The sequence below is a fragment of the Corvus brachyrhynchos genome, unplaced genomic scaffold (genome assembly GCF_000691975.1).
Source record: "Corvus brachyrhynchos isolate BGI_N302 unplaced genomic scaffold, ASM69197v1 scaffold227, whole genome shotgun sequence".
Lineage (NCBI taxonomy): Eukaryota > Metazoa > Chordata > Aves > Passeriformes > Corvidae > Corvus > Corvus brachyrhynchos.
The window spans coordinates 1,205,743-1,219,887 of NW_008239290.1; the positions used below are offsets into that span (position 1 = coordinate 1,205,743).

Below are 14,145 nucleotides of genomic sequence, written 5' to 3' on the forward strand. Positions count from 1 at the left end.
GGCGCCCCTGCAGAGCTGAGCTGGAATCACGAGCTGATAATCACTAAAGAGCTGACAGCTTCTGCAAGGGCTCCTCTGCCAGCAGCTGAGGGAAGACACCGGACCCCGGGAAGGCGATTCCTTTCGGGACCATCTCCCCGGACCGGTCACCTCTTCCTGGGTCAGAGCCGCGGACCCCATCACCAGCTGTAATAGCGGGAGGAGGAGGAGGAGCCCTGACAGGGGCAGTTTATAAACACAAATGATAAGATTATTGTAATATATCCTGCTGCTTCCAGTCTGGTTGTTTAGGTCAGAAACCCAGCATCATACTAGGCTGTACACTTTGTTTTTATCTGAGACCTGGTCTCAGGCAGGCAGTAGAATAGGGTGTAAAGCTCTGTATCGTAGTTCTGCATCACTTCCACTGAAATACCACTTCTGTGGTATTCACATAACATTTTTGATCATATTTATCTTTTCTCTAGATGTGTTTTGATTAGATAAGCAGTAGTAATTATTTCAATCCTTCTTCAAGTTAACTACATTCATGTTTAATACAAGCATCTAAACTGCTGGTGATTAGCGGTGTTAAAGTTGGTAAAAAGGAGAAGAAGTGTACCTGCTGGATCTCGGGTTTCCTGTGGCTGTATAACCAAAATGATTTTAAAAAGAAGTCCTGCATTGTTGCTAAATTTACCGACTGAAGAAAATTGCCATGAAACTATCTTACTACCAGTTTCTATTCTCAGACCAATTTATCAATCATATCTTCCTTCTGTTTCCTGATTTGAGTGTTTCTTTTTTTTAAACCTACTCCCCCCACTGCATCCCAAATTAAAAACCACTTCGGTTAACATTTTTCAGGAAAAAAATTGCAATAGAGATCACACATGAATGTCTTTTTAAAAAATAAACAAAGCCAAAATTAACTCAATTGCAACTTTCACAATTTTATTCCCATGTCTTTCTTTTAATTTATCAGATTTTGTGTTATTTTAAGTTATCAGATAACATTGCTAACCCTTCTGTGAGGGAAGACTCATGGACTCCTAGAGAGAAATGTTAAGGTTTTGTGGTTTTGGTTTGTTAGTTTGGGTTTTTGTTTTTTTTTTTTTACTTTGAAAGTGAGGAAAATCACAGAGGAATTAAAAAGATGAAGGGGTAAGTATGCAAATATAAAGGACACTTGGCTTCCCATTTTCAACAAAACTTCAGGAACTTTCATTCTTTTAAATAACTTCCTTACGTGCTTTGGGTCAGTGATTTGTGTTACATGGGAGGGGTTGGCAGTAGAAATAGCTCTAGGCAAATGTGATTACCTGCCAGCAACAAGGGAGGGTAGGAATGCTGTGAGGAAATCCAGCTCTGTAACTGTAGCTGCACTAAGTGGTAATTGGCATTCTTTGTGCATTGATACGTCGTATGTAAATACTCCTTGTTCAGGTGAGCAACTACCAAGTCTGCTTCTTTTAATGTGGAATTTAAACACCAGCTCAAATTCTAGAGTTCAGTGAACACAGAAGAAAACTGGGGGGCATGTAGCTTCTTTTAAAAAGGCAGGTATTTGAATGAATTATCTTCTCAGCCAAATCCTTAATCATATACTGTATACCTTATTTCAAGATCACTAGTTCTGATTTATTTCAGCTAATTTGTTGAAGACACAGACAGTGTCACTTTGTGGTTTTGGGAAATGCCTCTCTCACTTGTTTCTGCAAAGCTGAGGGTTGTATTAGAATGATGTCATAAAAAGAAGTTGAACTCTTTAGCAGAAGTGAGTTTGCAGTGATGTAGGTTATCATTAGTAAGAGTGCTAGGGACTCTGAAGAATGAAGCCATGAAATAAACAAACAAATCTGTGCATGCCTGGTATTTTTGAGTGGAATAATTGAGAAAAGCTTACAACCATGGCTTCTTACCCTTCAGATCAGTGTTGAGGGCAGGTTCCCAGCTATCTAAGCTTTGTACCAGTGTTCATGTGCTCAGACTTGTGGATTTAATAAAACAGACCTATGGAAAAATTTTCACACATGATTTTTTAAAAAAGACATTCAAAAAATACAGTTAAAAAATAAGTTCGTAGTAAATCTTCATAGCATTCAAGTATAATTCAAATGCAAGAATAGAAGAAAACCAAGATTTATCTCCATGTTTTGCATTTTTCCTACTTTTCCTACTTGTGTACATCTAAATGCACAGATATTTAGGTGGCACAAAAGGAAGTTTGATTATGACTTTAAGTTGTAAAACTTGGCTACTGTCAGTGCAGTCCTGCTATGCTGTTGTAAGGACAGGCTTATTCATATCTACATGGAAAAGGTATATAAATTAATTAAAGGTATGAACATACATGTTTTAAACTGCACTTTTCTTGTGATTTATAATTCTTAAAATGCATTGTACTCCATATTATGTTCATACAACTAACTCATTGTGTGTAGTTACATACTGGTGATGGATTTGCTTTAAGTTATTGAAAAAGTCAAAAGTAGACAATAGTTCTTTATTGTTAGTAGAAATCTCACTCAGTTTTAATCTTTGCATTTCGGAAAAGGTTTTCAGTGGGAACTGCCTGCCTGAATCTGTCTGTTTGTTTGCTGTGAAGTATTTCATGAAATTATTCCTTTTTTTAGGACTGGTCATACACTTAGTTAGCAAGTGTGTATGTTTAGGTGGAAAACAATTTTCCACTGGGAAACTGGGAACAAAAGCTGATCAAATCAGTGAACATTGCTATGCTGATAACTTTGTTAGTTTTTAAGATGCTGCTTTGCCTAAAATACAAGTCAATTTGAAGTGTTTTTATTTTAATGTGGTTTAAATAGAGGCAGTCACATTGTCTGCAATTGTCAGATTGAGTACAGAGAAAGCTACTAGTAAGTCTCAAAATTAATCCGAACTTACTGCCTCTGTCTTGATGGATACACGATATAAAAATATCCCTGCATTCCTCTGGTATAGTACTAGATATACTAGATGCCTTTTATTGGGAAATAAAAGTTTTGCCACGACTCCGTTGCATAATGCATGCTATATAAATATATTTGCTTGCATAGGTCTGATACTTCGACTTGTTGGTCTTTTGTCTGGTTCTGTGGATCTGCTGTATGTCAAGTATGCTATTTACATTTTTGTTACCAGTGCTTGAATAGCAACATCAGAAACACTTCTGTAAAGCATCAGTAATAATCTGAATAAAATATATAGTAAAAATAGCATAAAATACTGTTTCCTTTACAAGAGAAAGTGGAATAGTTTGACTTAGTAGAGCAAAATAAATGATGGAATATGTATTTTTTATATTTGATACTAAATTTGATCTCTTCCAAAGACACAGAAATACCCACTAAATAGCTCAATTCTTGGTGTGTATTTAAGCTGTCATTGGGACTTACAGGGGATTTGTCATTTGCATGTTGATATGCATCCTTTTAAGGGAGTGGAGTTCTGTATTTTAAATTAACAGAATTGCTGGTGACATGTTGCTGGGCCTGACAGCTTCCAAAAGTACCTAAGGACTTCAGTATATTCTTTGCCTTTCTTATCTGCATAGTCTCTGCGCAAGTCAAAGGATGTATACTTCAACAGTAATAGCAACTGTTATTATTGCTAAGTGTATATAAAGTTAGCATTTTTGAAGTAATGTTTTGTCATTAATTTAATCACATTTTCTTAAAGAAGTATGTTGGTTTTTTTAAGGTGAGGTTCCAGTGCAAACTGGAGATCTGTTGCCATGTAAGATTTGTGGAAGAACTTTCTTTCCAGCAGCACTGGTAAGTGGTGTGAGCGCTGTTGGCTTTTAGATTTGATAAGCTGTTATGAAAGTTTAGCAGTGCTCACTATAGCTAAATAAAATAGATCTAGGTGCTTTGTTTTTGGGGTTTTGTTTTTGGGTTTCCCCCCCCCCCCAAATAATTAGTGATTCCAGTTGTCTCAGTTTTGAAGCTCCTTGGAAGGGAGTTAATTTTATTTTAAGGTTCCCATCATTTTCTGAAATACATGCCTCTAAAAGCATCTTCTTTAGGGTTACAGAATCAATCCTTGTCTTCTGCAGTTTTAAGTCTCAGCTAGTAAATGAAATGTTTTGTTAGCCATCTCTAAAACTCTCTTCTCCGTTGTTAATAAAAATCAGTCTGTCCTTAAATGTGAATATGAGTTTCAGACACCTATGATTTGTTTTGCCACTCAATGCAAATGCTGCCTACCTATCAATTTTTTATGTACAAGGAGCAAATATAGCTGCCTTCTAATTTTCTTCTTCATTATCACCCATGTTTTTGTGACTGTGTATATGCATTCGTGAATTCCTGTCGTTCTGTTTTAAAGGTAGTGGCTGGCATAAATGTTTAAATTAAAACAATATGAGCTTATTAATCAAGACTTGGGCCTTTTTTGCTAATTTTTGTATCAAGAAAGAGGGAACTAATGTGCTAATAACTTCTGTTTTCAAAGTGAGTTTTGTACTCTCCTTTTATTTTGCTTCTGCTTGTAGAAAAAGCATGGACCCATTTGCCAAAAAACTTCTGCCAAGAAAAGGAAGACGTTCGATTCCAGCCGACAGAGAGCAGAAGGAACTGACATTCCCACAGTAAAACCTCTTAAGCCACGGGTATGTTATAATTTACTCTGCATATGAACATTTTAGGCAAATATATATGCATTTTAATAAGGCTTATTTCTGCTGGCAGTTTGTGTTAATTAGATCTACTAAAATCTGGAAGAAATCGAACTATGATGTTATATACTAAAATAAGGTGCATACTTAGCTTCAAGTAGAAACTTCAAACATACGAAGCTTTCTTTTTTGCCTCTTAGCCAGAACCACCCAAAAAACCGTCTAACTGGAGACGAAAGCATGAGGAATTTATAGCAACTATACGAGCAGCCAAAGGACTTAATCTTAAAGATGGTGGAAAACTCCCTCCACCACCCCCACCATCATATGACCCTGGTATGTAAAGTAGTCAAGTTCCTTACATACTTTTTTTTAAGTTAATGTGTAGAAATTTGAATTGAAAAGGAATTTGTTGGAATACAACATTCACAAGTTCTTGAAGATGCAGATGCTGGGTTGTAACTGTGGATCTGGCTGACTCACATCCTGTGTAGCTTTCAAAGCCCATGACTTTGTTTTTAATGTGTGGAAAGGTAGCTGTGGCCAACTTGCACCTTGATACTGTCTTATAAACCATAGGCTGGACAAATTGTTTCAATACCTTGTTTGTGCTCACAACAGTGGAACTGCACAGAAATAGCAGACTGCCTTTTTAATTAGCTGACACCCACAACATATTTATGTTGTGGTAATGCACTTTTGTGTTCTTCAAATGTAATCTCTCCCATTTCTTGCTGAATTCACATTTGGTTTTATGTATGCAGTGTACACCTTAATCCCTCATGTAGTGGGGGTACTTGTGTTTTGGGTATGTGAGATGTGTGAAGTTTGTATTACCAAGGGTGTGACAGTCCTTGGGTACCTTCAGAACTGAGACTGGATAAAGTGTTCAAGCAGTCTGATGTTAATGAGAAGGAAATACACTGTTCATTTAACTTCTGGGATGTGATAATAGGTTGAAGAATATATTTTTTCCTCTTGTTCTAAGAGCTAAACCATTTGATCAGCTTAATGGCTATTTTCAGAAAGATTGGGAAAAAAGCATGTTTGCTTCTGTCTGTGGTCAAGTGAGGATGTAAAGTGTTCCCTGCCTTGTTTCTCTGCAGGAGATGTGTTAGTCCAGTATTAGGATTGTAATTGTGCATTCACTGTAAGAAGCTGTATTATTCAGCTTTCTGTACTCACAATCTTGAAAAGCGATATAGCTAATCTTAAAAAGTAAAGCCATCTTAAAGTAAAGCCAATGGCTAATAGCTTTTGCTGTGGATAAGAATCACAAGGCTTGATCATGGAAAGAATCATTAATAATCTATATAGCATATCTATAATCTATCTAGTTGTAGTTGGTTTTAGTCTCCTGGCTTCATCCTGCTGCAGTGGGTAAGGCTTAGGGAGAGGAAACCAGGAATGAAGAGACCAGGCACAAAGTGATCAGTGGATACTCTTCTTACAAATAGCGCAGAGGCAGCTACTGTTGCTCCTTTTCCACTTCTCCTGTAGGAGAGAGAGAAGACTGTGCGTGGTACCATGAATGTATCCATCGTCTCCTCGTCAACTCTTGTCTTTGTTTCTAACAAGCAGCAAGTCTTTTTCCTTTTAATGGAAAGAATCTCATATTCATATTTTCTACTTAACTGCTCTGAGTTGGCAAATAAACAGTATTGCTGCTTCTTCCATCTCCCTGAACTTGACTGTGTGTGTACTGCCCTCTTATTTTGATTAGCTTTTTTTTGTAAAGCTTACACTGAATCCTAGAAGTTCATCTGGACAGTATGAGCAGTACTTTCAGATAGCCATTGTGCCATAGGATTTAGCTTTTGTATTTTCAGACCCTGTACTGGTTTAGTGTATAGCTCTAAAACTTCATGTAGCCTGTTAGCTACTGTTAGACATAACAAACCCTCTCTGGGCCTGGACTCAAGGACACCTTGTTGTCCCAGGCCCAAAATATGTAAACTAAGCCTCTGGGGAGGGGGAACAAACTTGGGGTAATTACATCATTACCCGAAATTGTAATTGGAAAATTAACCCTGGTATGCAAATGGACCAAACTTATAAAAGTTTGAAAAACCCGTGACCCAGCGTCCATTGTAGATGTAGCCCCTTGGAGACTTTTTGACTCCCAAGGTGTTCCTATTGGAGGCCCTCAATAAGTACCTGCTTTGCTTTTATTCTTTTAATCTTGTCTAGCCTCTGTTTTCAGGTAGCCACTTCAAGGCATCAGCCAAGTGTCTGACTGGTACTATGTGTTTGACAAAAGGATTAAGATACAATTCCTGATTCTTAAGAGTATACATTCATCCTCTACAGTCTGATACGTTTGTGGACTTTGAAAGTTTTCTGTGGGAACTGAGCTCTGCACCAGACAGAAATGGCTTGTTATCTAGGGGCTTTCACAGCTGCTTTATTAATTTTTTTTTTCTTTTTTTTACTTTCTTTGGAACAATTTTAGTTTGACTACATAGATATTACAATTCTGTTTCTGAGCTTTTCTCTCTTAAGGTATAGTTGATGTTTGAGTGTTCTGACAGTAGCAGAGTATATGTTAAATAAATAAATAGTAGTTGTTTTACCCCATGAGATTCCCATGCTGTCACTTCTCTGTGTTCTTCCTGTGTCCTTAGCTCACACTTCTTGGGTCACAGTTCATGGTTTGGTGGCCATTACATCATTTAACTTACTCAAAACAGTTTACTAATTTTTAGAGGGACAAGTCTTTAAGCCAGATCTGCCACATTTGGACTAGTGACATGTAAACCAAAACTTATTTTAGATTTTATAATATCTAATTGTAATTTTGGAGGCAGTGGCTGTTGAATTTCACCTCATTTTCTTCAATACATTTCTAAAATGACCTAGAAACACACTAATTTAACCTGCTTTGCCAATATCAAGCTTTTTTGAAGTTGAAGCTTACATGGTTTTGAATACTCTAACCTGGGGCATACAGCATCAATATCTCTAGACACTGAAATACCTGTCTGAAACTGCAGTCCAAACATATAATTTTCCAAGGCCACTGTATTTTAAAGTCTGTATTTCCAGCATACAGGTGATGTTTCTTTTAATATTTTAAGCATTTATGTTGCCCTTTCTGTTTTTTCCCCAATGAGAGTAATATTTCCTGCATGTAATACTGTTTGCAGTGTGTACTATGCAAAAGTAATACAGCCACCAGTTACTTTCTTTTGCATCTCTCTAGAGACAGCTCCTAATTTTGGCTGAGTTTCTTTAGATTCTTTTTATTTGTTAAATTTCTGTTTGTTTTTTTTTTAATGATCACTTCTAGTATTGCAGTTAGTTATTTCTCAGTTCTTTCAAAATTGCCAGAGGAAACAGATTTTGTTGTCTTTTTCTGCTTGTGTGGGAAAGGTTTTAATGTATTCCCATTATCTTGAACAAACTGTTTGTGATTTTTTTTTAATTTTTGATTGTTTGTTTATTTAGCTTCTTCTCCACTTCCTTCTAGCTGATGTCTCTGCCATGTCCTTGTACCTCTTTGGCTACCTTCTCTGCAGAACAGCATCTCTTAAAGTGTTTCTGATTTTGCTGAGGTTACTTCTAACCCTCAACTACTCTTATTCTTATCCATCAAACTAGAAACGTCTTTTGTGTTACATGTGGATAATATTCTTTTACTTAGAAATCTGTATTTCATTTTCAGATTCAAGAAGCCATAATTTCCCCTGGAGGAGGGGCTGCTCTTTAAAAGACTTTCAAACACTCTCAGTTTTAAAACATATTATTAATGTTAGATTTTATGTTTTTAAGATTACATTCAGTGTCCGTACTGTCAGAGGAGATTTAATGAAAATGCAGCTGACAGACACATCAATTTCTGTAAGGAGCAAGCTGCACGTATTACTAATAAGGGGAAATTGGCAGCTGATACCAAAGGGAAGCTTCCTACTCGAACACAGGTGAGCTGTAACACTTTTCTTAACTTGGAACTTGTATTCAATGTCAAATGAAGCTTGTCAAATAGTGTGTTGCTTTTAAATGGAATTAACTGTTTTATTCTGTAATTTTATTATTTGCACTGACTGAAATTAGATGCTTAAGTATGGATGAGGCTTTTGCTTTCTTAAACTGCAGAGGTCCATAAGTCAGATGGCAGCAGATGCAAAGCCAAAACCAGTCATAAATGTAATTGAGAAATGTGCAAATGACAGGTAAAGGTATCAGGAGGAAATAGAGATGCAGTTTTTGTAAAGGAAGTTGAATTTCTATTGTGCTAGTTTCTGAATCCTATTAAAGACAGTTGCTTAGGGGGCAAACAAAGGTACCTGACTACAGGACAACTGTCAGCAGTATTTTGGCTAATTAGAGGCTTTAGGAGGATTCAGGTGTATTACACAGTATTTTGAATCAGTGCAGGGACTGGTCCAGATGCCACAGGTGAAAGTAAGATTTGTGTTTGAAAGACAAAAATAGTTCTGCCCTTGAGTATTCTTTTCTAAATTAATTGGTAATGAGGTGATACTTTTTATCTTAACTTGAGTTTGATTCCAGCTATGGAAAAAGATGATAAAATCTGTAGAAAAGCAAAAAATGCAGAGAGACATACAGTTGAACAACAAAACAAAGCCACTAAGTTAGAGAATGTTTCCTGCTAGTATCATCTGTAAGTATTAGAAAACAGACTATCAGAAACCATTTGCATGTTCCCATACAAGAAACAGGTTGCCTAGTAGGAAATCATCATCTGTTCTCCCACAGTACCTGAAAGAACTACCTGTTGTGTTATATAGATAGCTTGATTTAATTGCTTAAATTTCTAGGTTGTATTTTGTTACAGTACAAACCTGCTGCGGTTAAGAAGATGCCTTCTGTAGGATCAACACCATCACCATCATCACGCTTACCACAGCCAAGTAGTGTTAGCAAAACTGTTGTAGGTATGAAGTTAATGTTATGAATTGTTCCATTTCCCTTCTAAATATTAGTCCTCAAAGTATGCAGTAAAAATTTATTATTTATTTGATATAGTGGTTTGTAAAATCTCATTTAAAATAAAGTTGGAAGGGGCACTGATTGCCATCTATCTAAAAAGACTCTTGAGCACTTAGGATTCTGGTTTATATATCAGATTTTTTTTTTTTTTTTTTTCTGGATTGAATATGAAAAATCATTCGGTGTAGTAATGCATGATTGTATTGAATACTGATCTCTCACCTGAAATGTATCTGATGTTTAATTCTGTAATTAATTTATATGCTGAATATGATCATGAACTGGTGAAAATACATAGTCAAGGCATGTATATTATAATTATGCAAGCAGTGGTCTAATTTGGGTTTCAGATATCATCAGATATCAAACATGTTCTGCTTGTACATACTTTGACTTTTCCTTTTTTCCTGAGGAAAGTAATTGAGATACAGTATTTCTTCTTAGAATAAAACACTGTCTCAATTAAGTATTTTCTATAAATTTTTTGGAACATATTTTCTTTTTGTATTATCTTGATACTGGCTCATATCTTTGTATTTCTGAAACTCTTGTTTTGAATTTTGCAATGAAAATTTTTAAAATAAATTGTATCATTTCAGCAGCAAAATCTTACATTTTCTTACATTCTCATGCTTGCTTTCAACTGCAAGGTGCTTCTTCAAGTAAAGCTTCTTCTTCGTCTGGATCCAGTGGGAGCAAAATTCAAACGTTATCACCAGCTCATAAGAACTCACTGGGAATGGTGAACCCACAAGCAGGGTAAGTTCTATCTCATGTCGTCATTTTTGCTTAATTTCATATTTATGTTGTTCTAGTTCTAGAAATCTCTGTCGTTTGTTTCACTTGCTTTTTATTTTTTTCCTATGAGCTTCAGAAGTACAGTGTTTTGCATTTATTCTTTATCTGTAAATACAGCTATATGTTTAAGGACCACTGGAGCAGGCAAAGGTGGGTTTTATCAAGTTGAAGTAACAGGAAAGGAGTTCAAGAGATAAAAATAAATATAAAGTATATTAAAAATCACTGAATAGGCAGAAGTGGTTGGAGCAGTGAATTTTTTCCTGGTAAAAGTGAAGGGACTTAAAAAAGCAGAAAGCATTAGGCATAATTTCCTACACTCCATGGAAATAGAAGAAAGAGGCTTCTGCCACAGACTGCAAGCCAATTGTGACAGGATCTTTCTCTTAGCACAAAAGGATGGATGCTTTCTCTCTTGTCTTAAGAGGCAGCAAATGAATGAGCACAAATAAGGCAAATGGAAACCAGTGCACTTACAACAGCAAGGAGTGCTACATGAAGATTACTAGAGTTCAGTATAAGTGCTGGTGTGATCAAGGCTGTGACTCATACTTTGCTGGAGGGGTAGAGAGTTCACAGAATCTCAAAGAGAAGTCTGTGGAAGGGATTGAAGAAAAGCAGTGCAAATCTGCAGAAGTTTGAGGAGCACCTCAAAGGGGCACTGAGAACACAAAACATAGAAGGACATGGTTGCAGTTATAACATAGGTGATCGAAAAAGATTTATTCCATAAAAATGAGTATCAGATTGGTGAAGACGGTATAAGGTGGAAAAAAACCAATGTGTTAAGTTCATGAGGAAGAAAAAGGACATTCTGAAAACTCATGGGGTTGGACAGCAATTACACAAAACTAGAGATTTTTAGTTTATCACTCTAAAGTTTTACAAGTTATGCATGAATATGAATTACAGCTCTGTCATGCTTCTCTCCTAACGCCCTGTAGCATCAGGATTCAGTTCTGTTCCTGCTTGCTTTACCTACTCATGATAACTGTTTCAGACACAGGTCACACACACAGTCCTTGAGGCTGACAGAATCCTTTTTTTTTTTTTTATTTCCCCCCTCTCCTGGTGTCTCACTAGTCTTTGGTCAGCTTCACTACCATTTGTAGGCATTTATGCTGTGACTGTCAGAAAATCCCAGCCTCTATTCACTGTTTTTCTTTATTTCTCCAGTTTTAGAAGTTGAATTAACACCTACTGATGAGTGGCAAACAAGCAGGTCTGCAAACCACAGCAAAAAATTCAGCTGCGATAATTTGAAGGCATGTTTCTGAGCCCAGTAGTGTATCCCAACTGTCTGGAAAAGCTTTTTCCTGTTGAAAGTTCCTAAGTGAAATCTGTATTTGTCTCTGAGGGTGCAGCAATTTTGGTGTTCACTTGTTAACAAGGAAATTCTATCTAATTTTACCTGTCAGTTGCTGTTGCAATAAGTATATGGAATTTGGTAGAAAATAAACCCCCTTGTTCTCTAGCTACTCCTCAGAGATCAGGAGGGCTGGGTGCAGCTTGGCTTAATTTCTGATTATAACCAGTTAGGCACTATGTCTGGTTGTGTTCAGTAAGAACTACAATTCCAGATTCACAAATAATGTAGTTTATTGAGCAATAGATTCTTGACTCTTGTTAGATTGCTGGTGATAAATGCACTAGATCTACAAAATGTAATTGTACAGTGCTATGTATAACTGTTCCCAGCTATACTGTTGATGCAGCCGGAGGCACAAATCTCACCAAAGGGTCATCCCTGCTTTGGGGAGGGGAGAGAGGAGCAAGCCCATTGTCCATGACATGAGGTCATGTTCTCAATACTCCAAAAATGGAGGATTTCAAATACCAATTTTAGACTTTTTGGAAAAAAGGTGTGACTATAGCCAAATATAGTTGGTTACCAGTTGCTGTGGTCTTAGTAGGTGGGGAGGCAGCTTTTTTCTCATTTTTGTATTGGTGGGTGCATTTTTCAATGTGTTAATTACATTTGGATACCTTTGGCTGAATTGGTTCTAACAAAGGCAGCACAGATCCCTAATACCTCAGTGTCGTCCTCCACCAGCTGAGGGAGCAGTGAAGGCCACCTGACATTACTCCTGTCAGCATGTGACAGCCTCACATCATTATCTTCGCAAAGGAGCAGATTTGTAACAGAGGCTGGTTGTGCGTGGATAAGGGGGAGTGAGGCTGGTACCGAGGCCTGGGTGCACTTCTGGCCTTCACTGAGACACCAATGGGCTGTGAGGCTCTGCTTCACCCCAGGCATCGTTCAGTTGTTAAGCCTCGCTCCAGCCTAGTGCAGGAAAAGCGAGTGGCTTAGCTCACATTTTTGCCCAAACAGCCTCATGAATTCTCCACAAACTCACAGCATCTCTGTATCTTGACATACTAAGTCTAGCAGTTTTCCACAATTGCTTACTGCATTTTGTTTTCTGTAGTCTTCCATTTTCTCCTCTGTTGCTTGGAGAAAGAACTGTGACATGATGAAGCCAAATAGCAACTGGGGAGATGTTTGCCCAGGTTCTCTCTGGTTATGCATTCTGCTAAGCACATAGAGATGGCTTCTGGTTGGCACAGCTCTAGATAACAATCTCTGCTGAAAGGCAGTAAATGTTAGCTTGGTTTATAACCTCAATTGCCTACACAATTTCCAGATTTTAAGAGTATGGATGAGTGTGTTTCTGCCTGCAGCCCTTACTGCTCTAAAAAACTTGTTCTCTTGTTTTCTAACTAGCCCTTATGGTATATGCTGCTCATACTAACCAGTCTTCTATACTAACCAGTTAAATGTGTCTCATTTCTGAGTGTTGTATCTGTGACCTGCCATTTCTTTTTTTAGCTTCACTGCATTCACTTCTGGGAACAAATTTGTCAGAAGGTATATTATAGCAAAGAGGTGTAGGAGCAGTTACAACATGGAAGAGTTAGGTTCCTCAGATTGGTCACTGGTGACAGTTTCGGCCTTAATCATCTCAACTTCTGTCTTAGTATTGGGGCACGAGGGGAAAATATATTGCGTTCTGTTGAAATACCTACAAAATTATACCAAAGCCAGGACTGAGACACCAACAGTCAATGTCCTACATCAGAGTGAAAATAGTTAATACTGCAGTGACAGATTTTAAACATTAAAACATCTTATAATTTAGGCTGTAGCTAAACACAGCTGGAATTATTTTCTAAAAATAGAAGACCTTTTGAACATTAACCTTCAGTAGGATTAAAGAAGATTTATTTCTTTTTCTACTACATTTATGATTTAACCAGTAGAATGACAAGCCTTAGTGTGAGATCTGGGATTCTGTTATACCTAAGTGAGAGAGAGCTTATGCTGTAAAATTAGATGTCATGTTCTTCTTTCTGAGTTGTTAGTGGAACACTTTACTGAGCAGTGTTTTGTGGGGATTGTTTTAAGGGCAGTCTTTTAAATGGAATGGTAAGCAATCACTTTTTCTTTTCTCCTTGACAAATATTAAAGAGCCTACACACTTTATTTTGGCCAGGTTAAGTTTCAGGTTTTGCTGTTAGAAGCAAGCTCCTGCAGTTTGCACTAAGGGAAACTAACTTCTGGGGTTTTTTTAGGTATTACTTAAGTGTGTAAACTTCCGTCTTTACCCAGATCATTGTAATTCTGGATTTTCCAGAGAGGTAATAGTAGAGAGGCTTAATAGTAGAATTACAATTATATTGTGCAATATCAAGGATGAATTGTATGTACGTTGGAGAGGGGGATGGAATGGGACACTGCTGCCTCCTGTGGAGCCGCGGTCGCTGCTCCTGCGGGGATGCGCGGAGGGGCGGGAGGT

At 37.3% G+C, this 14,145-nt stretch overlaps 1 protein-coding gene across 1 annotated transcript in view; it reads left to right on the plus strand.

Annotated features, from left to right (window-relative positions):
• The first annotated feature begins 2,292 nt into the window (after positions 1 to 2,292).
• Positions 2,293 to 14,145, plus strand: part of ZC2HC1A (zinc finger C2HC-type containing 1A) — a 25,994-nt gene continuing 14,141 nt past the window's right edge. The window contains exons 1-7 of the mRNA XM_017740470.1: positions 2,293 to 2,320; positions 3,682 to 3,755; positions 4,475 to 4,591; positions 4,798 to 4,933; positions 8,369 to 8,517; positions 9,396 to 9,495; positions 10,201 to 10,309. Coding sequence (XP_017595959.1) covers positions 2,293 to 2,320; positions 3,682 to 3,755; positions 4,475 to 4,591; positions 4,798 to 4,933; positions 8,369 to 8,517; positions 9,396 to 9,495; positions 10,201 to 10,309 — 713 coding nt within the window. The remainder of the gene's footprint in view (positions 2,321 to 3,681; positions 3,756 to 4,474; positions 4,592 to 4,797; positions 4,934 to 8,368; positions 8,518 to 9,395; positions 9,496 to 10,200; positions 10,310 to 14,145) is intronic.